We start from the raw sequence: 24,889 nt of genomic DNA, 5'->3' as shown, positions 1-24,889 counted from the left end.
CTCAGTGGTAATATAAATCACTTTCCAAGTGAACTAAGAATAACCCTAAATGATGTCGAAAGATAAACTTGTCTCCTAAAAGCTCTTTCTCATTTGAGTGTGACTTTGTTGTGATCACTGTGTCGTCAAGTCACAGGTTGCAACAAAATACCCTTGAGAAGGTCACTTACGCTCGTCAAAGTTTGATGACTTATTCTATGAAATTTACTACCAAATGTTTTCATCCTATCGTACTCGGCCTTGCATTAATACATGAAGACTGGTATGCGGAGCGTTTTGGAGAGTATACAGAGAAATGAGAGTGACCATATTACTTGCCTAAAACTTCTGAAAGTGTAGACTTTTGCTTGAATTTTTCCCTTGGATTATTTTAACAATGTCCTTTCTTATTACAAAACAAGAATAAATACAGGGGTTGACCATGTAAAAGTTTAGGTGACAGAAATTATTACCCAAACTTTACCGATGTCTGGAATTCAAAGTGGCCGCAAGTTCTCTAATCGGAATAATAATCTTCGACATCAGCAAAAAAAGGAGAAAGAGATACGGTAAAGAAGAAGCGGCCTCACAAACAGTAGATCATATGATATAAGTATTGTAAAAATTCGAGCGTTCGGAAAACTGTCCCTGGACACACAGTCCCGTAAAGATATTTCAGATTTGTTGTGGTACGATAGTTGTTTTACGGGTTTGACCAGAGGCGCAGACGTTTTGCGTCAATTAATTTTACCCAACGAGAGAATTATTGTGTCGCAGTTGACTCAAGATGGCGGTCGTCAATCATTCTGTATTCTCTTCCATTCTGGTAGACTCTCTTATCCAACGGGAATTATTACCCAAATTTACCGATGTTTGGAATTCAAAATGGCCGCAAATTCTCTATTCGGAAAAAATATATATCTTCGGCATAAGCAGAAAAAAGAAAGAGATAAACATGAATGTTATAATCCGAGACAAGACAAGAATCTCATAACAATTGATAATATTTGCCCCGCGCACCCATGCGTGTATGCGTGATCGGCTCGTTAATTTGGTCCGTCAAAGCAAGCCCTTGTTTGACATTTGTATAAGTACGGTAAACCCGGTTTTGACATGGTACAGACAAGTGTTCCATCTTGATGGTTGATGAGTGATGTTCTACCGGATGGGCTCCGGACGGGATGCCGACTGTCAGTAAAGGGGTCGTACGCCAACAATAATTATAGCAAGCCTGGCAACGTCGAACCTTACCCTACTGACAGGCAACATCATTTAAGATGCGCCGTAAGTTTCTAACGGCTTTGACGAACAACAGAAGCCCGAGTGTCCTCGCGTTCGCGACGTCACCCCTCCGCGTTTAGATACCCATCGCTGCAACGTCAAAGCAGAGTCTAACGTGGAATACCGGTTGCTGAGCAACGACCTACCACACAGTGTGTCGGGAGATTGCATTTCTTGACATCAAGAACCTGGTCGATAGTAAGTCACAAAGTGAAAGTTTTCCGCATCGGGCGCTTAGTTTTCGGACACCAAAGCTACAATGGCACATAATGCTGGAATTGCTGTCACGGTCATTTTTTTCTTCCTTGGACGAGGTGAGTGACGTAACTTTTAACTTCTCCCTTCTCTCAGAATCGAACATAAGAGGACCAAGCCACATAAAACAGAACAGTCCATTCAGATATTAGTACTCGAGCGCTTCATACATGTTTATTTGTGGTTGTATGTAGTTAAGTAGATATGGAACGGTACCATGGGATGAAAATTAAATATAAGAGAACACTGTTTACCCGTATGAACTGGCTGAAGGTCTCTAAATCTTCCGGGGAAGGTCTGATGATTTGAAAGAGGAAAAAGTCTCTTTTCATTCTAAAGCGCATCTGATAGTTGACATCAAAATATGTTCAAAGTGTGCAGACCAGCATAAGTGTTCACGGTATGACCTCATGGTGTCCAGTAAGCAAGACAAGAAAATCGATATTGTGACGGAGTATCAGATATGACTCTATGCCACGATAAAATGATACGGCTCTCTTCATTAGAAATACACCACACGCTGCTCGGTTGGTCGTTTTACGTTTCTCAGACCAGACAGCTGATGTAACGCACTCGATAACGTCATCTTTAAAGCTGTCTTACAGCCTCTTTACATTTCGCAATGCTTTCCCCTCCGTTCCTACACAGGGATAAGACGTTCAAGCGCTCCAAATAAGCAAAGTAGGGCAAGAGGTCGGCCATGCACTATATTGGTTCAAAGTTTGGGTCAATGACGCCTCTGCTACCGATATTAATGATCTCATAAAATCAAGTTACACAGCGGGAACTAAATATCTGTTGCACTTAAAATAGGCAAATGTTCAACGACACCGCTGGGTGATAACGTCCTTTCAACACCGGGTCTTTAGGTTTAATCAACCTTTTCTATGATCCTTAAAATTTATTTTCCGCAAATATAGCAATCTCAATTGATCGGTTTAAAGTGACAGTGGTTTGTGGATTTTCTTCGTTTTATCCCTGCATTAAATATATTTAAAATACAAAGTATCAGTGAATTTAAGGTGGAGCTGCATGTTGCCAACACAGTTTTTTTTTAAGCAATATTTCTCATCAAAGATGACAAGGAAACCCCCTCATACTATATATTTTCAAAAAGCAGAGACTCTAAAGTTTAGTATGGTATCAGAAATTTACTCAAAGGACGAAGTCGGTGTATATTTTGGGTAAAAACTCAATTTTTGTACTAATGATAACAATTAATTTAAGTCAAAATTTGACGCTATTTTCTGAAATGTAATATTTTACTTGAAAGAAGAGTATATGAAGAAAAAAAGACTATTTTATTTTACATTATCTACCCTCATTCTAAAATGGCAGGGGTTTAGAGACTTACACTCAAAAAAATTGATTAAAATCATGATACGCAAAATTAAAATGGCTCTTATTCAAAATGTAAGAACTTTATTGCCAAACAAAACAGTCGTTTTGTTATATAGCATTTAAAGAACATAATGTGAAAATTTCAGAAAATTTGACCCGGTGAGGGTGGAGATAAATTCTTTGGAAATTTCGAAATTGGGAGGAAAAAGAAGCCAGGAAATCGGGTGATTTGCATACATTTGCATAAATTAGCACTTCTTTGTCGCGCAACTTTCGACTGCTTGACAAGCTACAAGGTGAACCCAACCAATATTTTAATTTTGGGTTAACAAATTAATTAAAATTGAATAAATATTTGCAAAAAAAAGTGATTTTTGAGCAAAATATGCTGTGTTGGGTGCAGCGCCCCCTTAATAAAATATACCACGTTATTGTTAAGGAAGGAATTCTAATCCGGACTGAAGTTGAACTCTTAGCATTTAGACATAATTTTGAGGTGAGAACAAGAAAATTGCTTTTCTTACAAACGGGACAAAAATATAAGACACTACATATAAAGAGATGGCGTGGAGAAACACAAAAATTATCAAAATGATAAGAACAACAGAGATAGCTATTTAAGGTAGTATGCGCGTCGAAAGTGAAAAACTTAAACTTTGCTCAAACTTTCCTAAATAAAACTTTCGACCATTCTCTTACAAAATCGACGATAAATATCGGGGTCACCGTGCGAAGTATAGGACTAGAGAAACAAATTTCCTAACATTTTGTGATATTTGAAATTCAAAATGGCCGTCACCCCTGGGTTAACTACATGGTGGGGGATTATATTTTGGATTTTCGAAAAACTAAGACGGTGATAGGGCGGCGCTATAACGAGCACGTTGTCGATAATAATTGCATAAATTATTTTAGTAAAGCTGTTATGGTACTATCACTGCTTTGTGTCGACACTGATTCATGGTTCGAGAGAAGACGGAAAAAACAAAGAACTACTTTGAAGATAATGACAGGTCGATTGACCTTAACTGTCGATAAAATGTCACATTAGGAATGACGCATCGGAGAAATACTTGTGCGCTCGTCAACGGTTGAGCCGATCTGTACTTGAACCCGGAACTTTGCTAATTTCCCTCTGTGTCTGGTATTTCGGAACATGTTTGGTCATGTTTTCAGAATTACTCCGGGAAAGAGATACTGAAGTAATTCTTGATATACAACGAAACTTACGTCAATATTGTTTGCTCAGCTCTGTATTAGACACATGGTAGGGCCGACTCTTGATTTTAAGAACGATATCTTTCTTTCTTGGGTTTGATTCTGTTGTTTTGCGTGTTGAACTCTGTGGATCAATTATCTACATTTTTGAAATGTTTGAATGAGTAAAGACGTGACTTTGACAAATATTTTCGGCCTACAGATCACATAATTCGCTTCTTTTCCCGTATTGGGGGTGGATGCCCTTACTGTCCGTCATTTGATTTCTCCTTCCTAAAATGCAAACCATGAACCAAAACAACCCCACTCAATAAGAAAGATCAATTGCCATTTTAAAATGAGCCCCCCCCCCCACAAGTTGTAGATCAGAAGAGAATTGTAAATGTTATCCCCAATATCTATCCCAAGGCGCTTTCTACCTTAAAATTAGAGATTGTGGACTTTGTCGGAAGCGAGAGAAAGGCAATATTTTTCATCGACGTCGGTATGGTCACTTCTTTCGAACTCAGCTGTTTTTAAAGTTAGTGCAGGAGTGCTCTGTTTCTTATGGGGGCGAGCTCCTCCACCCCAAACATGTCGAAACTTAAAATCTGAAACTACTAAATCACTGTCATTTTATCACACTTGCTTCTGTCAATGAAACCAGGGAGCTAGAAACATTGGAACAAATAAAAAAATATGCTAGCCCATTTTTCAATTATCTGTTTGTATTGCTTTATAACATTTAAACAAAGTTCTTTACATTTGTCGTTGGTGACCGTACAAGATCAGAACCGACTCCAACACGCACGCAAGCGGTTGTTGAACTGGAGTCGCCGATCGTGTGGCAGAAGCGGTGCGTCGCTATGTGTAGTTGAGATTCCCCTACAAAGCCCGGCAATCTATGGCCGGTGTAACGTTACAGAGAACGCCAAAGACCCAATCAACAGGTCAAGGGAGGTCACCCTGGCAAATGCTGCATTAACACGTTGTATCAGATAATAGGCACGCCATGCAGCATTAATCAAATTCACTGCCGCAATATCAATACGTGCTCGGCTGTCCTAATCACCGCTGGCTGGGTTATCAAATTGCACGCATGCCTTACTAGACTGTATGATTAGAAACACTTAAAGCTGACATGAAAAGAAAGATGTTTACAGCTTTCCTGCGATAAATGGCATCCATGGCATGAAATGAACTAAATGTTGCATTTATCATACTGGCATACCGCCACACATCGTATATATACGAACCGGGTGGCCTGCCCCGACTACAATGGACTGCCATGAGCCATTTTGCCTTTCATGTCATTTCCAAGACAGCAGATAAAATTTAGAAGTCGATTCCGATCACGCAAAACAAGTCCGAAAATCATTGTCTCTTACCTGCGCCCGTGGACACAATGAAAATTTGATGCCATGATTGAACATTTCAGAAAAGAGCACGGTTGTTACTTTTAATAATACATGTATCACAATAAATTTTGTCCAAGAAACAAGCACATTTCCTTATTCTAATCCGTGGCCTGGTGTATGATGAAACAATTTATTCACGTACAAATCTAAAGCATAATTTTTGACGTCAACACCAGGTCATTGTTGACAAATTAATTCTCGTCCAGACTGGAATTCAGCTGTTAAAGATAACATTTGAAATTACACAAATACGGGGTTGTACGATTGATTTTTTGGCATTTTGACATTATTTTCGTTAAAAGGTACAAAGAAAAGGATTTCACAAATACAACAAAACTTCTGGAAATCACTTCAAAAGTTGCAGCTGATGGCGCCTCGGGACAGATATTCGGACTCTCAAACTTTTTTGATTCTTTTCTGATCTACCACTTGTGGGGGGGGGGAAGTAATTTTAAAGCTCTTTATACAAGAAACTTTTCTGCGTCTCGGTTTTTCGAAAATGGAAAATTCTATTGTTCTCCATAGTTTAAACACGGGGATGGCGGCAATTTTGAATTTCAAATATCGATAAATCTTGGGTAATTTGTTTTGTTAGTACAAATATTTGCACGTAGACCCCCCCCCCCCCCGTTTCTTGATTTTGAAAGAGAATTGCTGAAAGATTCCTTGAGGAAAGTTTTGCAGATGAGCAGACTGCCTTAAGTAAACCTTATCAAAGTTCCCGTCATGCAACTTTGGCAGAGAAATTCCTTTCTTTATCGTGTAATGTATAACTGCAGCCCTGGTGAAGTAGGATAATTATAGAGTGTTAATGGTAAATGGTATGTGAATGTTTTAGACCCATTATCCCGCAGGAGATAAGGCCAATGTCATCTTTGTTGCTTAAATTTACCATGACTTTGACCGGCGTCGAGATCTGATCCTAGCGCATGCGAAACTCACTTCCTTCAGTTTGGTGAGGAAAGTGCCAGATTTGAAATCGTTTTTCCATGACATCGTCAAATTGCGATGAGAATTACGAGAGAGAGAGAGAGAGAGAGAGAGAGAGAGAGAGAGAGAGAGAGAGAGAGAGAGAGAGAGAGAGATGACCAATGCCAAAGTGCATACACCAGTAAGCCTTCAGAATGTAAAGAGCCTGATTTGATCAGTCGTCACAGAATTTATTCCCAATATTCATGCTATATAGGACTATACAAATCATTATGGTGCACTTCCCGCCTGCATACCGAATTCGTCCCTGATTTTGACAGTTTGCATATGAAGAGGTTATTGAATCTGCAACGGTTCGCTAATTCAGCCTTGAAAGTATGATCAGGCATAGGAATCAAACTATATTTTACTGTTCAGTTCTTGTTCCTGATCTTCCTTACTATCATAGACTTTAATGGAATTGTAATTAGCATTATGTATTTTCTAGTTTACTTGCCATTCTGTCGCTTATATATGTGTACTAAGAAAGGGTTGAATTCATATTTTATTAATAGACACGCGTTGACAGGAGACTTTGACAGTAGCCTACAGAACTTTACTCTGAACAGATTTGATTTCATCGTCGGAGTTAGTTTACGGAGTAGTTGCGTGTATTGTTACCAAGTTCAACAAATATCATGTGCAGACTTATTAAATGGAGCCAAATGAAGTTATGTAAAGACACTGGCGAGAATAGATGAGACAAATTTAGTTCATAAAAGTGGAGCGCGTTTGATAACTCACTTATCGGGCTATTATTTTACACCATTCGCACCGTCTCGTTTCATCTGTTGATCGTATAGAATATCTGTACCCCGCTGACATGATATCTTGGACAAAGACGTACTCCATGACACCCAAGCCAACAGAAAACGCCGAAATGCGTAAGTTGACTACTGGCTGATTTAACGAGGGAAAACTTAAAATGTACTCATTCAAATATGCACGACACGCAACATGTCTCGCTCTCAAATGACGGGCCCATACTAGACACAGACTGTTTAACAATGGCTTCACGACGCAATCTGAAATGAGATGTAAATGTATGTAAATCGAAGTAAAAAGATGATTTAAATTTTTCATGGACACCTTAGAGTCTCATTAGCCTTACAGTATGATGTGTATGTGAAAACTTTGTTCTACTTTCACCGTAAAGGTTCCTTATTCCACTCCCAAAGTCCTGTCAACATTCCTTGTGTACAACTGGTCAACCCAACCGTGTAGTTGTGCAATGTCTAATGCTATCGTTGATAGCACAATTTTAGTTCGGAGTGACTCTATTGCATAGAAAAGACATTATAATCGTCTTGACAAACATATCTCTACTGTTTGACCGTATTTTCAGTGGAAGAATCATGAGATGTCTTCATTTTATAGGACATAAAGAATGTAAATGGCATCAAAAGTCAAAAGCTAAAAAGTCATTGTCCATCTTTAAGATTCTGGAAAATTATTAAATTATTTTGAAAAGTAGCTTGACATCTCCGTTTTTACTCTTGTGTCATGGTTAATTCCTTTTTGCCTTTGCGTATTTTTTAAGTCCCAAAAATTGATTTCAAAGAAAAGAAGGATAAAATATCAAGAAATCCCTTCTATAATACTCTTTTATCTTGCATTGCAACTCTTCGTGGTAGGAGGTTTTTTACTTTAATGAAATTTGACTGTTACGAGTTAAAATCTTGTTAAGCTTACATGTAATATAAAAACCAACAACGCCCTGAGCGATTAAACAGAGTTTGCGCAGTCACGGTGGTCAATCTCTGTACGTAGACATTCTACACATAGTTTGACAGGACTGCCGTACCGAGTACTTTTCCTCCAAAAACAAATAACACTGATTTATTTCTTCTAAAGTCGAGCCAATCGAGTAATTGTATCGTTATTACCGTTAAATAAATCGTACTCTTTTCTATTACAACAGGCCAGGAGATCGAGACAGATCAACTAATTCACCATAATTTTATGACAATAGCAGGGATCTTGTTCTAAATTCTTGGTACCAGGCCAAGGCTTGGCCTTTTACCCTTTGCTGGGTATTCAATTATTTTGTTCCTCTACGAATCAAACACATAAATATTCAAAAACATAAATATTCATTGTTTCTCTATGCTGGCAGTTTGAGAATGGCGATGGAAAGGAAGCGAGCCAACTTATCCATAATTTCAGCGCAAGAGTATGGTCTCGATTTGCTGTCCATCAAGTCAATTTATTTTACAGAATAAGATGTTTTATTTATCATTATAAGGCTGATTAAACCATTATGTGAAAAATGTTCAGCCTACATCAATAGTTAGATAGTCTCACTATTGTAAATAGAAAACTTGAAATGAGACGAATCCGTATCGTACACCGGCGAAGCATTCCGATGAAACTTTTTGGTGCAATCATTTGACATTTCGATTCAGGACTTTTACCGGAGAAACGACCTTCCAATGAAAGACATCTCGGTTGATCATTTAACTTGCCGTAAACGTCAAGAAAAGTTGGCCGATGTGATGAAATAAGTAAATTCAGCCCATAACCAGTGCGTAATTACGATTTTGACTCTTCAGTTCACTCATGCGCACTGCATCGAGTCACATTTTGTCTCTCCCCGAGTGCAGTAACCAGATCTTCCAGACACCATGGTCTGTTCTACTGTCAAAAAGGCCACAATGTTGCGGCAGCTGTCGACATGTGTAAATCTTTCTGTGATTGCAGCTGATTTCATCAGGTCTTGGGAACACTTGAGGGATCGATGAATGCACGAATAATTCATCCAGTATTTGCATGCTTACAAATAGTTTGTAGCTCGGTGTGACCAGGTCACTTTGAGAAAGCTGGATTTTGCTAAGGGCAAAGGGATATATATACAGAGCTTTCATGTCTATACCGCGATACAGAGATGTGTTGACACCATACCAGTGCTAGGGGGGATAGTTGAACTGCAGATTTTTTGATCTGTGAAAATATTAATCACTATTTGCGCTAGGGTTTTCAGCCAAAGAAAGTCTCATACAACTTAAAACATCAGATTCCTATCTCTCTGATAGAGCTTAGAATTAGGATTCATTGGTTTCTAATGTAGGCCTTCCTGTTTTCTGTTTCATTTCATCTGAAGACGATTGAAAATTCGATCTACATTAAATTTCAGCCTAGATAAAGCCGACGTGTGTTTCTGGTAATCTTACCTTTCCTCACTCTTTTTCAAAAATCGCACATGATTTTGCCAATTTTGTTGAGTTTTTTATTGGTTTCACCCTACAAAAATGAATAATATAAAGTCCTCGACCAAATTGCCTTGTTTTCTGAAGACTTCAAGCTGCTAACGCAGACACACATTTGTTGTCCGTAGTCAGGGACTAAGGGAAGCCCGAGTGAAATATGGCGAGTTTTATCAACATCGCAAGTGACTTTCAGTATAAAATTCCGAGGGGTATCGTCTTGGCCGACATTCCGACCATAATATGTCAAATCAAATGAATATGAGCTAACGAGGTTTTATAGAAGACTGAAATCACCACGCCTGCATATAGGTTGTAGTAATTGCGCACAACAGGCTCACCCTGTCTAGCTTTTGAGTGAGTGATTCGCATTATCGCCATTATTCACCGTTTTGCGTTACTTTTGTGCCCCCTCCCTCTTTTCTGCAGGAGAAAACGATAGCGGAGCAGTACATGTAAACTTGAAGTATTAATTCGCTAATATTCTTTGCCTTGATATCAATTGGCGTGGCTTGATATTAATCATGACATGCGGTTTCGGACAACTCAACAGGCAGACGACAACCGAATGTGTGACGTCACCAACGAGCGCGCGAACCCTGCATAAATTGAAATAAATCTGTTCACGCAGGTTTTTGAGCACCCTGAATCTAGTTATGCTTTTAACTGAGCCCCAAAAGACGCAATCTATTATTTTTCTGTTCGTTTTGTTTCTGCTGATAACATGTTTCTAAATTATGTGAAGACGTCAAAAGCATTTCTTCTCCGTCACTGCTTGTATAGTGTGTATTTTATTGTAAATAAATCTTTTTCAGTCCGACAGCTTAGACATATAATAAACCACATGCAAAAATAATAAAAATCACGAGCAAGATATGCTCATTAACTTTACGCCTTGGGAGGGTAGTTAATTTTCCATAAAGTTAAATATTGTCGTAATGTTGCAACACAAAACATATACTGACACACATGCCAAAAATCGGACTATTTGGTTTGAAAAATTCAACCAAGTGTTCAAAAATGTTATAGTTCTGTACACTGAAATTACAGTGTATCAGTACATGTATCGTGCGACCCTCATATTGATTACCCAGCGCAAGAGTGACGTAACTCATGTTTTTGTCAAACTTGAGTTTTTGATATGTTTTTGTTCGGGAGTATGCAATGCATCTTTTGTGAAAATTTTGAATAAAAAAAGTCAATTTAACTGATATTGCAATGGGGCGTAACTTGAGTTACGACTTGTTTGCATTTGCAAGTCAGTGCACTAAAGACGTTACTTAATAGTTACGTCTGTTTTGCGCGGGTAAAATGTAAAAATATCAAAAGGTAAAAACATCTTATCATGGTGTTGTTCAGGAATATTTCATCCAAAACAGAAAATCGACCTGTGCATAAAGGACGTAACTCATGATGGGCTACGTTCGTTTTGCTCAAAATCCTAGTGCAAGATGGACGTAACTCCACATTTTTTTCAATTTACATAAAAATGATTACATAATTGTAACTTTCATTTATGACATTTTATATATCCATGACATTACCTTTTACACATAAAACCATTAATTACAAACAAACTGAATTTTAGAGTTAGAGGCTTTTAAAACCTTTATTGTCCTCTGACTCAGTTTGTTGAAAAACTGAGTTACTCCCTTCTTGCACTGGGCCATCGGTATGCACACATAACATCCCATATAATTTTGCCTATTGATATTGACCAACTTTTGTTATCTGCTGTCGTATTTCTCTTTGTTGTCCAGTTTTGGCTGCAGAAATGGACCAGGCTTTACTGACCTATCTTTTCGACACCGGCTACAATAAAGCCATCCGACCTGCCAGGTCAAGAAATGATACCGTGATCTTTGAGTTCGGCCTGGCGGTAACACAGCTCTTGGATGTGGTAAGTACGAATAACTTTACAACTGAAGGTACTAGTACATGACAGCGTATGTGTGCTCGTGTAACCATCTTAAACTCCCTACCTTTACATGTAATCCGCTAAGACTAAATTGTTTCAGACTTGTATAAATAACCAAGTTGGGTTTTGGGATTTTTGGCAATTTAGGCTTCGTTACAAGAAATCCAGATTGGAGAGAGAGAGAGAGAGAGAGAGAGAGAGAGAGAGAGAGAGAGAGAGAGAGAGAGAGAGAGAGAGAGAGAGAGAGAGAGAGAGAGAGAGAGAGAGAGAGCTGAGTAGTTCACGTATATGAGCAAAAGTACGAAGATAACTATGTCACGGACAAATGTATAACATTAGTTCCAAATAGCATTCTGCGTTTTTCCAACACATACGATTATCATCTTCTCTGCCTGGGAGGAAATATCTGGTAGATATATGGAGAAAAGTTTCTCTATGCGGCAAAAGTTATAATACTCCGCTGTAAAAAAGTCCTAAACATATCATTTGTATAGGTTCAGTAGGCGTTGACCTTGTCCTGTTTCTACCTGTATTGTCTCTTTTATGTTATTATCAATTTACTTTCGCGAGAACCGTAATCAAACCCAATATTAATCAAAGTTTTATTGCACAATCCGGGGATCCGAGCAACGGCTCTCAAAACTGACTTGCTAGCAAATGATTTAATGCACAACACAACCATAAGTGAACGCTAGTTACATCATAGGTAATTGCAGCGTTGCTTGGATCATCGATCGAAGGCCCGGATAGAAGTCTAAGGCCGAACTACTATCGAGGTTCGGTCTTCAGCACACTTTGAACCCGGGCCGTCTGTCAACGATCCAAGCAACGCTGCAAGCACCTGTGGGTTACATCATTACATCTGCAAATTGTATAATAATTAATTGCGGATTATGTCACCCTGGCGGCAGCTGTCACAATCCTAAAGTATACACCCGACTAAAATCGGGCAATGAGTGCGTAATTTATGACGTCAATGCTGAGTATATAGTGTTCAAATTCAGTATCTGATTGACTACTTTTCAAATATAACATTTAATGAGGGTTGTGATGTCCTTACAATTTTCAAGGGTCAGGACACCAGTCGATTTGCGGTCATAATTCTCCCTCCCATCTGAAAAGTAAACCAGCGAGCCATACCAATTAAAGCGATTGCGTTAATGCTTCCCCAATTAAACCTTGTTAAATGAACCACAAAAAGAGTCGTTTTATCTCTGTCTGGATACGAACCAAGCCACCCTCCTGTTCGTCACTTCAAATATAACACGGGAACTGTTCTTTCATGGAATAGGAATGGGAAAGGGTGAACGTAATGCTGTTATATGAGTGTCATGCATATACATACTATTAGCCACAACATCGAAATGATGGTTCCAAAGCAAGGTTTATTAAGTCCATTTAACAATTTATCACACACTGCAAAGAGGGTATGCAGAAATATTTCAATGACACGGACCCTAATTGTTAAACTTCTTTTAAACTCTCACATTTTGCTAGTGTCGTTTATATAGGTCAGCCTTACCCCAAAAATATAACAATCGTAAAGCTAACATTCTTGGTTAAGGATAGTTTTTCAGAAAGTAACATAGCATAAAAGAGTAAAGTGGATCATTTTCTGTGTGTTTTGTTACTAATTAAAGTTTTTTAGGAAGTTAGGAAGCTATATTTTTTCATTCTGTTTCTTACATTTCTCTCCAGCGAAGTCAATTCTTCATTCTCGTTATACCCTTCAAACCAAATATACTAAAGTAGTATTATTTTGTTTTCAATTTCAACAGAATGAAAGGAACTCAATCATCACAGTTGGAGTTTGGATGGACCAGGTAAAGCGATCATAGATTTGTCTTTCAAAGGGCACCAGTCAATCAATCATTCAAACAATCAATCAATGTAAGCGAGAGGTAGACTCTCACATGGCCCCTTGTTCTCTACGCAGCATCGTCCTGTACGGTCCGCACAGCTTGGTTCGCGGTCGGTGTAGAATTGTCTCCAGTGCCCGCATAAACACCCTTGGGCAGCGAAGACGACTAGGTCTGTCCACCAAAGCCCAAAGGAAAACATGTGTCCACGGCAGCTCGTTAAACTTTGCGAAGTTGATCTGCCAAGGACGGGAGGGGCTGTTCGAGAACTGAAGCAAAGGTGACCAGTTGGGTACGAGTTGCTATTGCGTATTTGCTGCCTATGGCATTCGTTGAAATAAAAGTGTACTTCAACACGTTGGAGCCGTGTTCAAAGTTTACACTTATGCGAATAGCTGCAGAGCCAAGTTAAAGCAACACTGTTACTGGAGGAAGAAAGAGTAAATCTCTCTTTCAAGAAATGATAAAAAACACATATAGATTTATAAATTTAAAGTCAAAATACCGTACTAGGTGATTATCAGCTGACGACCTGTACCCTTATAACCGTTACCATTAAAGGAATAGATTTATTTTGAACTTGCATGATTCAGAGCGATCAGTTGAGGTATTACGCGCCCTGAAATTGAATTTTAAGACTTAAACTTTTGCTCAAACTTTCCTCAATAAAATTTCCCGCCACTTTCTTTCAAAATCAAGAATATAAGTCAGGGGTCACCTTGCAAATTTTGGTACTACGGAAACAAATTACCTTAAATTTACCCGGCCGATATTTTACATTCAAAATAGCCGCCATGATTGTTGCGTTAACCCTTTCGCAAAATGCAATTTTTGATTTTTCACAAAAGACGATGATAAGTTTACTCACTCAAACAGCTTTAAAATGAGCCCAGACAAGTGGGGAAATAAAAAAAGTATTTTAAAATTTGAGAGTTCGAGTATCTGTCCCCGAGGCGCATTCTATCTTAAGGTAGATCGCACCTCGGGGACAGATATTCAGACTCTCAAACTTTTACAATTCTTTTCTGATCCACCAGTTGTGGGGGTTCGTTTTAAAGCTCTTGGCATAAGAAAACTTTTCACCGGCTTAGTTTTTCGAAAATCGAAAATTTTATTTTTTCTCCATAGAGTTAACACAGGGATGGCGGCCATTTTGAATTTCAAATATCGGTAAATCTCGGGTAATTTGTTTCTCTAGTTCCAAAATTTGCATGGTGACCCCGGATTTTTATTCTTGATTTTGAAAGAGAGTGGTTGAAATATTCTTTGAGGAAAGTTTGAGCAAAAGTTTAAGTCTTTCACTTTCGAGGTGCATACTACCTTTTTAATCACGAGACAGCATAGTATACTTTCATCACTGTGAGTGCAAGCTGTGTGTGCTTTACAAACATGTCAATTTACTATTCAATATTTGATAAGCCACTCTTTACATATAAAGGAGGGCACGAGGGCGCTTTGAAGGTAACACACCACAAATCAGTAGCTCCAAAAACTTTCGTTAAATTCTCCGATTGAGTGACCTGCCTTGAGCTCAAAACCAGTTGTTACTTGTACTAAGTTACTCTTAAACAACGTGGAAAGTCACCATGAATGAAGATAGACGTCAACAAGAGAAACGACCACGTCAAAGTTCTTGGGGTAACCGAAGTTCGCGAGGAGATCAATGGAGGACTCTGATCAAGGTGAAGTTACTGAGCTATTACGTAACCTTAAAGCAGGTCAGGAATCACTGCACAAGACCTTTGATAGCAAGAACGATAAATTGAAGAATGAACTTTTTACCACTTTAGACACAAAACTAAAGGAAATCAGATATGAATTATCAATGGATTTGGCAAGAATGGAAAATCAGATGTCCTTGGTAGAAGAAAGGTTGCGTGCTTTGGAGGCCGGTCAAGGTACTGATGTTCAGTCTTCAGGAATTCCCGCAACTAACCAGGTGGCTGAATCGGATGTGTCAGTTATAGCAACTATGATTGAGCAACATCCCGATGAGAATTTGACCGAAAAAGTACATGGGGTAATTTCGGCACTTGGGGAAGAAGTTGCGAACAGTGTGAAATTGGTTAAATGTACCAGATTAAGAAGTCGGCAGGAAGGATTACCAGGTTTGGTGAAAATATCTTTTGAGAGTGTTGGCCAGAAAATCGCGGTGCTGAGAGCAAAGCAGAAACTCAAAGACAGTGAACGTATTTTGAGAGTACATATAAAGTCATGCAAATCTCATGTGGAACGCCTGATAGAAGTGAACGCGCGTACTGTTCTCTCCCTACTACCAAATGGTGCAGACTTCCGAATTGCGGGTAATGGTCGTATAATCCGAAAAAACCCCAACTATGAATACATCATCACAGAATGTCCCTAGCGGAATGTCTCATGACTAGGATTCAGCCAGCCCTTGGACTGATAGCAGAATCACAATTGCACATATTAACGTTGGCGGGTGGACAGAATGGAACAAGGAACTTCGTACACAAATAGTTTTACATGCTAATGCTGACGTAGTTAGTATTAATGAATAGTATTCTATTATATGCCGATGATATCGTTCTCATTTCTGATTGTGAGCACAATTTACAAGAAATGTTAAATTTGTTTCATACATGGTGCAGAAAATGGCGCCTAGTAGCTAATGTTGTAAAGTCGAAGGTTGTACATTTCCGAAAACACAATGTTATACGTAGTGATTTCCGTTTTCACATTGGTACGGATGAAATTGCTTTTGCTTCGAGATATAAATATCTCGGTATTATGTTTGACGAGTTCTTAGATTTTTCAGTAACTGCCGAAGCACTAGCTGATTCTGCTGGTAGGGCTCTGGGATTGATTTGCTCAAAATTTAAATATCTAAACAACATGGGGTTTAATACTTTCACCAAACTGTTTTAATGCCTCTGTAACTCCTATTCTTGATTATTGTTCATCAATCTGGGGCTATGAGAACTTTCTTTTTCCTGAATTAGTCCAAAACAGGGCACTGCGTTATTTTCTGGGAGTACATAAATTTGCGCCTAAACTTGCTGTTCTTGGAGATACCGGCTGGGACATGTGTATCACTCGTAGATGGGTTAATATGGTTCGTTACTGGAACAGACTGAATTGTTTGGATGAAAATAGATTGACCAAGAAAATTTTTTTATGGGATAATTACTTGTGTGCTGGAAATTGGTCAGCAGAGTTGCATAATATTTTTGAAAGTTTAGACATTGATGATGTGACACCTTGTGACATAGATAGGGTCAAAGAGAACAAACAATTAAGTTGTGTTGAAAATTGGTACAATAATGTATTAAATAAACCCAAACTCCGTACCTATTCCACTTTTAAGACAGAGTACAGCACTGAAGTCTACCTAAACTTGGACTTATCTCGATCAGAAAGGTCTCTGTTTGCCCAGTTTCGTTTTGGTATCCTTCCTCTCAGGGTTGAAACAGGGCGATATAGAGGCGAGGCAGTGGCCAATCGTACATGTAAACTATGTGATTCGAATGATGTCGAGGATGAAGTTCATTTTATTTTCCATTGCTCATTGTATGATGACTTACGGTTTTCTTTATATAATTCTGTAAGTGAATCTTGTCCTGAATATTTTTCTTACGATGATATATGTAACTAAAACATATCATGGTAAATCACCCAAGAGTTACCTCAAAATTCATTATTAGAGCTTTTAATAGGCGACGAAATGTTTTGTATGTTCCTAATTAGTGATTTGTGAGATTTCTTTGTTTTTCTAATTATATGATTTGTTAAATGAATTATATTTCATAGTGACTTATAAGCCCGATGGGCTGGGTAATTCATCCTGTATTTTTCTCTTTGAGTTATATACTTTGGTAATTACATGTCACTATAATAAACATACTACTACTACTATAAAAATAGATTTCTGTACAATTTTAACAGTAGCCTAAAAGAAAATGTAGCTCGGCAGGAAAGGCACGCATTAACTTCTTGAGTGTCACTTATGCCTGACAAGAGACCGACTACTTTGCATAGCAATTGCTTCTAGATCATCAGTTGTTTTGCCCTGAGCGTGTGTGATAGGCTTCGAGAAATAAACACGTAAATTGGGTTTATCGAGACTGCTGATCTGTAAACCATCAATTCTAACCACTAGTGTCTGTTTTCTATCCTACAGCTATGGGTTGATTATCGTCTTCTGTGGAATGCTTCGGAGTTCGATGGTATTGACAGCATAACAGTGCCTTTTGATTGGGTGTGGTATCCGGACTTGGCAATCGGAAACAGGTATATAAGCCTTGACGCTTCAAATGAGATCCCCTATGACCTGAGTTATTTTTCTGCTCTGTACAACTACACTCGTCTTCATAGATTTCTCCCCGGTCCAACATATCGACTCAGTGAAAGACCGAAAGCCTTTACCGAGTCCCTTCTTATGGATTTTAAAATACAAAAACAACTAGAGGATATTATACGACGCTAATATAGTTGGGGAATTTTACCAATTGTACATTTGTTCCTGGGATAGAAGGGGTACGTTTCATTGACAATATTTGTTGTGATCAAAGGAAGCATAATATCTGAATAACTTGATGACATGTAAACAACTGTCCCATAACTGAACGCAATCAGTTAAACCAGTCACGTCACCATGAACTTGACATTTTCGATTGTTGAATGCAGTGAAAAGGTGGCAGATATTCATATGTCGCGCTCGAAGTTAGGGGAATACGCGTTGACGAACCAGTCTGGATCGTAATGCTTTCAGTGACTGAAGCTGACACACCAATGTTGAATGTATCATCATTTAAATCTTTATTGCGAGATGGAAAACGTGACGTTCCAAGTCTCAAATTCTAAGTCTGTATCTCTCAAGTGTACATTCTCTACAAAGTTGTATACTTTTCTAAACTTACATTCAACTACAAAATTATCATCATCATAAAGTGGTCATCACGTGGAAATTTCCCGCCAGTCTTTGATTGTTTCTTAAGATTAAACAAAATCACACCATGGAATACCCCGTTCTCGATTGTTCTCATTGAAATCTTTTCCAATAAAAAGTATACGCTATCTCCTATCTCCTTTTCATACGATCTTGAACCAACCCTCACACGCTTTGGCCACGTGAGGGACACTTCGAGATAAAATCTCTACAAGGGAGTCCGTAACATTTGTACAAAGTTTATTTTTATCCAAGCTACTTTCAAACTCTACAAGTCAACAATTCTTCAAATTAAAATCAAGACTGGTTCTCACACAACCTTAATACTCTTACTATAGATATTGCCGTGGACAGGAAAACCCTACATCGAGCAAAAAGACCGGGCAAAATATTACTGCGCCCTCAAGAGAAACTCTTCTTTATTCTGAAACTCTTCTTTATTTTTCACATGTTCTCCCACTTTCAGTGCGAATGGAGAGTATGAATTACCGACATGGAAGTATGTCACAGTAGCAGACACCGGAGAAATCTGGTTTACTCCACCGGCAAAACTGGAAAGCCCATGTTTAGTAGATGTTCGATTTTTCCCCTTTGATGAGCAGAGATGCAGCATGACGTTTGGACCCTGGGAGTTCACGGCCGACCAGGTGTTGATGGAACCCATGCACGTTCACATTCTGAAGGAAAACTACATTGAAAACGTCGAATGGAACTTCTACAACTCCTCAGCTGAACAGATCCTGGACTTCGATGAGTGTTGCCCGGATGAAGTCTACAGCACCGTGGAATATATACTTGTTCTGCGCCGAAGACCATTGTATTACATCTTGAATATTTTGGTTCCCTGCTTTGCGATGTCGCTCTTGACTCTGGCGGTTTTCTATCTTCCGTCCGACAGCGGCGAAAAAGTAACGCTCAGTATTTCGGTTTTGATAGCCATCTCCGTGTTCAGTCTCCTGGTGGCGGAGATCATGCCTCCAACTCCAGACTCCTCCCCTCTGATTGGCACGTTCCTCCTCTTCAATATGGCCGTCAACGCCTGGTCCATCATCATATGTGTGATAGTGTTGCAATTTCACCACAGGTCCACTCAGATTTACCGCATGTCTCCCTGGGTTAGAAAATTCTTCTTGCGCAGATTACCGCCTTTCATTGGACTCGGTAACCGCTTCAAGTGCTTAAAGCGACGAAAACACGCGTACCGCAGCACGGAACAAGGGTCTCCGACCGACCTCAGCGGAGGCGAGCGTGACCACTATTCTCTGGAGGACTTCGGTTGTAACCATGGAACCAGCACGCCTCAAAACGACAGAAAAGTACTTCGCAGGCAGCCCAGTAATGGAAATGATCTAAATTCATTTCAAAGAAAGGTACTTTCATTCCTGGACACCTCTTCCCGGAGATCCGATTTGAATGACATGGAAGAGGAGGTAAGGCCAATAATATTGAGAAAGAATAAATTCAATTTTTTAATGTGCTTTAGGGGGAAATAAAAAGACTATTATTCGGAAATACCCCTTTTTCCTTTGGCCCATTTTTGATACTTTTCGTCGAAAATCTGCGACGTCAACGCAAGTACACGCGTCGAAATGTTCGCAGTGCTGTTTCGAGGGGTACAGTTGTCGGAACTGCGCTCAAAGGTCGTATTGGACCCATACGACCAATGTAAACACTGTATCCAAGGTACGATGGTGATTGATGGAAGTAAAAACATGTCTTTCATCATCGTATAATTTAAATGTTGCAGCTATGATGATGAGGTGCATCTAGATATCATACATTGATTGTAAACAAGAAACTCGCACAGGCGCAGTTCCGACGACTGTTTCCCTTTAATACAAAACATAGCTCTACTGGCATTGTGAATGCAATTGTCCATGTAGGAAAAATATTTTGCTTTTATCCCGCAATATGTATAGTATGTACTAACAGACAGAAAAGAGTAGAAATACTTTCAATGAAACTGTTTACACGAAAGTCCATGACTCTATCTGATTGACATAAGTTCAGGGCGCGCCTCGAAATTGAATGACTTAAACTTTTGGTCAAACTTTCCTCAACTAAACTTTCAACTATATTCTTACCAAAGAATAAAAATCAGGGGTCACCGTGAAAAATTTGGCACTAAAGAAACAAGTTGCCTGATATTTACCGATATTTGAAATTCAAAATGGCCGCCATACCTGTGTTAACTCTAATGAGGGAAATAAACTTTTCGAAATTCAAAAATTAAACAGATAAATATTTTTTTACTCCAACTGCTTTAAAATGAACAAAAAAAGTGATAGATCAGAAAATAATTGTAAAAACTTGATAGTTTCAATATCTGTCACAGACGCGCGTTCTACCTTAAGTAATTAGCCTCTCTATAACAAACTTTGAAGTCACTGAGTTGAAGATGATCATGGTTTATAGTGAGTGTAAATACGAGGACAATAAAGGGAAAAAACATTATGTAAAAAGACAAAATTAGAAGGAAACAATATAACATCGATAGGAAATAATATAATATCGTACATAAAGCCTAGAAATCCAAAAGACTAGTTTATTATTATCATATCAAGTGAAATTAATTCCAAAGTTCTCGTAATTGATGTGAAGTGTACCCTACAGGACTTGGGCATTAATGTTTTTGAGTGGGCTATTTATGTCAGAGGGTGATCATCTTTGTTCTCTGATAGTGATGATCATGGCACCACTGAAACACTAACGCACCTGCGCTTTTCTGTGAACCTAGTTTTTGTAATAGGGGCTATGCCGGGGACACCCGGACTGCTAACTCCCAACGACTAGTCTGACCTTTGAACTCTTGTTTCTTTTTTTTCAGGCAGTTTCAGAATGGAAGTTGCTGGCCGCTGTGATCGACAGGATTTCTCTTTTAGCTTTTGTTGTAATTCTGTTTGTTGGATCGTCCGTAATTCTGTTGAACACTCCACAAATAAATAGCTAAACGGCATATTGCTTGATAACTTAACTTTCGAGTCCCCATGAACGGTTGCTTGTGGTGTATTCATGTACTTTAGAACTGACACGCGAGCTATAAAAAATTGCACTGCTACATTTCTTTCATTCTTATTTCTTTTTTAGATCCGAAACAGTCCGAGTTTGACTTTCAGATGTAACAAAAAGACTCATACAGGTTTTTTTTAACCGTTTCAAACAGTATTTATGTTAATTGTATATTTCACTGTAAATAATTCACATTTTATATTGTTGAGTTTACATTGTCTAGGCCGGGAGATCTTAAAACAGGATATTTTTTTATATTATTGCTTCGGGGCAAATAGTACAATTTTAATGTCCTCGAAAATCATACGTTAATGACTAAGTCTATTCATAAAACATCAACAACTTTTATAAATATTTCCGTCAAAATTTTCTATTTAAACTCTAATTAATGTTATTCAACTTTTACGAATCAAATTATACCTGTTTCTTTGGTGTTATTCATTTTACTGTTGATGTGTGTATCATTATCTAGTTTTTTTGAAACAAAGTTTCACTTAATTTTTACTTTGAATATTGTTTAAACATCTTTTAATATATAAAGTATTTATTGTGATTTGACCGGATTTTTTTTGTGCGGCGGTAGTGAATTAGTAAAACCAAACGTACTGATGATGCGTGACGTTATTCTTTGAGTGCAGCAAAGCCGTTGTTTCATCTTGAGGGCGCTCTACGAGGACGAAGGCAACTTTCCGTGATTGTTCCAATGTCTTCTCACTATTTGATGGAAAGCAGAGAAAGAGACAAAATATCGAAATGAGTTGCATCATGAAGTTTGTAGTCTAGTTGCTATGTCGATTAATTATTTTCGCGCCTCATTGCTAAAACAAAAATGATGGACATACACTGAACATCTAAACAATTCTTCTCCTATAAAATCACTACCCATAGTAAAATCTCACGCGCAAAGTACCTCTTCTGTCTTCAAGAGGCTCAAAAATCTCGAGTTGCTTGATTATACGAATATTCGCGATACCGGCTTTCACAATGGATCGACAAGTGTAGAACTGCCGCCAGTATGAAACAAATGACGCATGAATTGGTATTTGTGCCTCTAGTATGGAAAAAAGGGAAAAGGGAAGCTATTTGAATGAAATAGTAGTACCATGTACTTTATGTACTGTTTTAGTGTCTTGTAAGCCCTTGGGGCTGGATGTGGCAACCAATCTGTTTAAGTCCGCACATGACACTTTAATAAATAAATATAACATAACATAACATAACATAAGTGGTCGAACATTTTCGAAAATTGTTAATGTGTATTTTTCCGATCTTGAGTGGGAGAAATCAACTGTCAAACTCCCTTCTCGTCACGTATTTCAGCCGTAGGACACAGTTTATTGATTTTATTGTGACTACATGAAAAAGTTTACACGACTTTTTACAGTATTTTTCCGTCATTGTATATTGAACAAGTCGGTCATAATTTGACACCCAGGAACGTTAAATCTAACACGATAAGGACTATGTTTGAATAATTGAATGGCGATTAAATGTGAAACGGTCGACAAGTATACAGTCGTTTATGGCACACCTAAAATTATAATCACCATAAAAGACTATGATTGAAGACAAAAAGGTAAATCTGTGGACTTTCCAATCATTCAAAAGTAGTTCGCATCGTGTTACCTATTTCTAGCCTTATGGTTGCAAACTTTGAACCCGTCGCTCTCCTCCATGGAGATTTATGGGTAATTCATCTTCTGCGGTAAGGCTATCCTCGATCGAAGAAGCACGATGTCGTTTTTCCTGCGCACATAAAAATTATTTTTGGTACTATAACGATGAGAATAAAATATTACAACACTATATGTAACTTCCAGTGGTTATTATTCATCTATTTATCTATTGGTCGACATATCGATCAATTTATTCAACCCTTGATAGCACCGAAGAGGAACTTACAAATGCTTCCTCTGCAAAAGAAATAGCTGAAAGTTATCGCAAATAGTGTTTGTGGAAATTGTGGTGGTAGGATTGTAGGCAGCTTACACATCCTTCTTAGAAACTGGTCAATATTCGAGTTGCTCCTCAACGTTCATACCGTCAAGGTCAATAAAAAGTATGATATGTAAATCTGACCATTCAATTTGCTGAATCTTTTAGCGTTAGGCTCACAAAGTTTCACCTTCGCACATTGTGGAGGCAGGTACGAAGGCCCTTCATGCATGGTAAAACATCCAATCTTGCGGTTCCCATATTAAATTTAGAAGTATGCAAGCGTGTGGTACGGTCACCGGGGAGGAAATATTCTGTTATTCTAAACAGCCTCTCACACCATCATCATCAACATTTCGAAATATCAATACAAGCTCTTCGGTACTAGGCAACAACTCAAGAAATACCAAATCACATAAAAGTTCTTTCCAATCAAAGTACTACAATCAAAGCATCTCCTTCTGCTACCTGTTTAGGTTTAAGACTTGACCAAGAACTCAGCTGGTCCAACCATGTTGCCTACCTCCGTCGAGCATGTGGCTATCGTCTGACGAAATTGGCCCGTGTCAGACGATGTATTCCAGAAAAGGTTCGCAAAAATGTTATCTCAGCTACAGTTTTCTCCCTTTTAGACTACTGTGACACTGTCTTTTCCAACTGTAATATTACTCTCAAAAGCAATCTACAACGCATAATTAATTTTGCAGTTCGCATTCAGTGTGGACTCAAAAAGTCAGACCATGTTACATCTTACAGAAATTCACTCAACTGGCCAACTATCCAGGAAAGGCACGACCAACACTTAAAAAATCTAGTTCACAAATGTATCAACAACAAAGTTCCTGTCTACTTGTCTGACCTTCTCACAAAAAATTCAACAATTCACAGAAGTAAATATCATGTTTCCAAAGCCCACAGCCGCTCATTCAAATATCGTTCATCCACCATTGCCAATACTATAATTTAAACTATTTTACTATGCCTGACTATTCTTTTCTGAGCTATTTCTTGACCGATCTGCATATCAACTTCCTGCTTGTTTTAATTGATTATACGGTGCTCACTAACTTTTTATGCTTATCTTTTGTTGTGTAGTTTTATAACTTTTAACTACTGATTTTTTATTGAGTTGTTTATTTATTTATTTTATTCTGTATATGTCCATGTATTTTATTCAATGCATGAAAATCCATTTATGGATGCATTGACTTGAAGTAATAAAATTACAAAAAAAAATTACAAAATCATGTCAGCTGTCCAGCCTCGGTTGGTGCGCGGTTTGTCCAAAGTCCTGGCGTGGAGCCGCGCGGCCGGACCGAGAGAATATCACACTCCTGGCAGTGGTGGCGCACGACCACAACCTCGTGAGACCTTTCACGAGAATATCGCATAGGTCAGAGTTCACACAGCGAAACTTCACGGTGCTCGTGAAACTCAGTCGTGCAATCAACGGATGATTATGATGGCCTAGATATCGTGCGTTTTATGGAGTTTAGATGTTCATATAGGGATTTGCAATCTATTATTTTACATTAACCTCCTCAAAACCGAGAAAGCTATGGCCGAGAGAAAGAGGAAATTAGGATTCGGTCAAAGCGCGAGATCAACGAAGGCAA

The 24,889-nt window shown here is 38.5% G+C and overlaps 1 protein-coding gene across 1 annotated transcript; it reads left to right on the top strand.

Moving 5' to 3' along the window:
• Positions 1 to 1,097: 1,097 nt before the first annotated feature.
• On the top strand, positions 1,098 to 24,500 carry LOC139120074 (neuronal acetylcholine receptor subunit beta-3-like). The gene is made up of 6 exons (XM_070684150.1): positions 1,098 to 1,574; positions 11,404 to 11,543; positions 13,340 to 13,384; positions 17,562 to 17,671; positions 18,796 to 19,759; positions 21,157 to 24,500. Exons 1-6 carry the CDS (start codon positions 1,520 to 1,522, stop codon positions 21,277 to 21,279), a joined length of 1,437 nt encoding a protein of 478 aa, XP_070540251.1. The 5' UTR covers positions 1,098 to 1,519; the 3' UTR covers positions 21,280 to 24,500.
• Positions 24,501 to 24,889: the final 389 nt, after the last annotated feature.

The sequence above is a fragment of the Ptychodera flava genome, chromosome 20 (genome assembly GCF_041260155.1).
Source record: "Ptychodera flava strain L36383 chromosome 20, AS_Pfla_20210202, whole genome shotgun sequence".
Taxonomy (NCBI): Eukaryota; Metazoa; Hemichordata; class Enteropneusta; family Ptychoderidae; genus Ptychodera; species Ptychodera flava.
The sequence above is the reverse complement of the archived record's forward strand: the minus strand, read 5'-3'. Positions and strand labels throughout refer to the sequence as shown.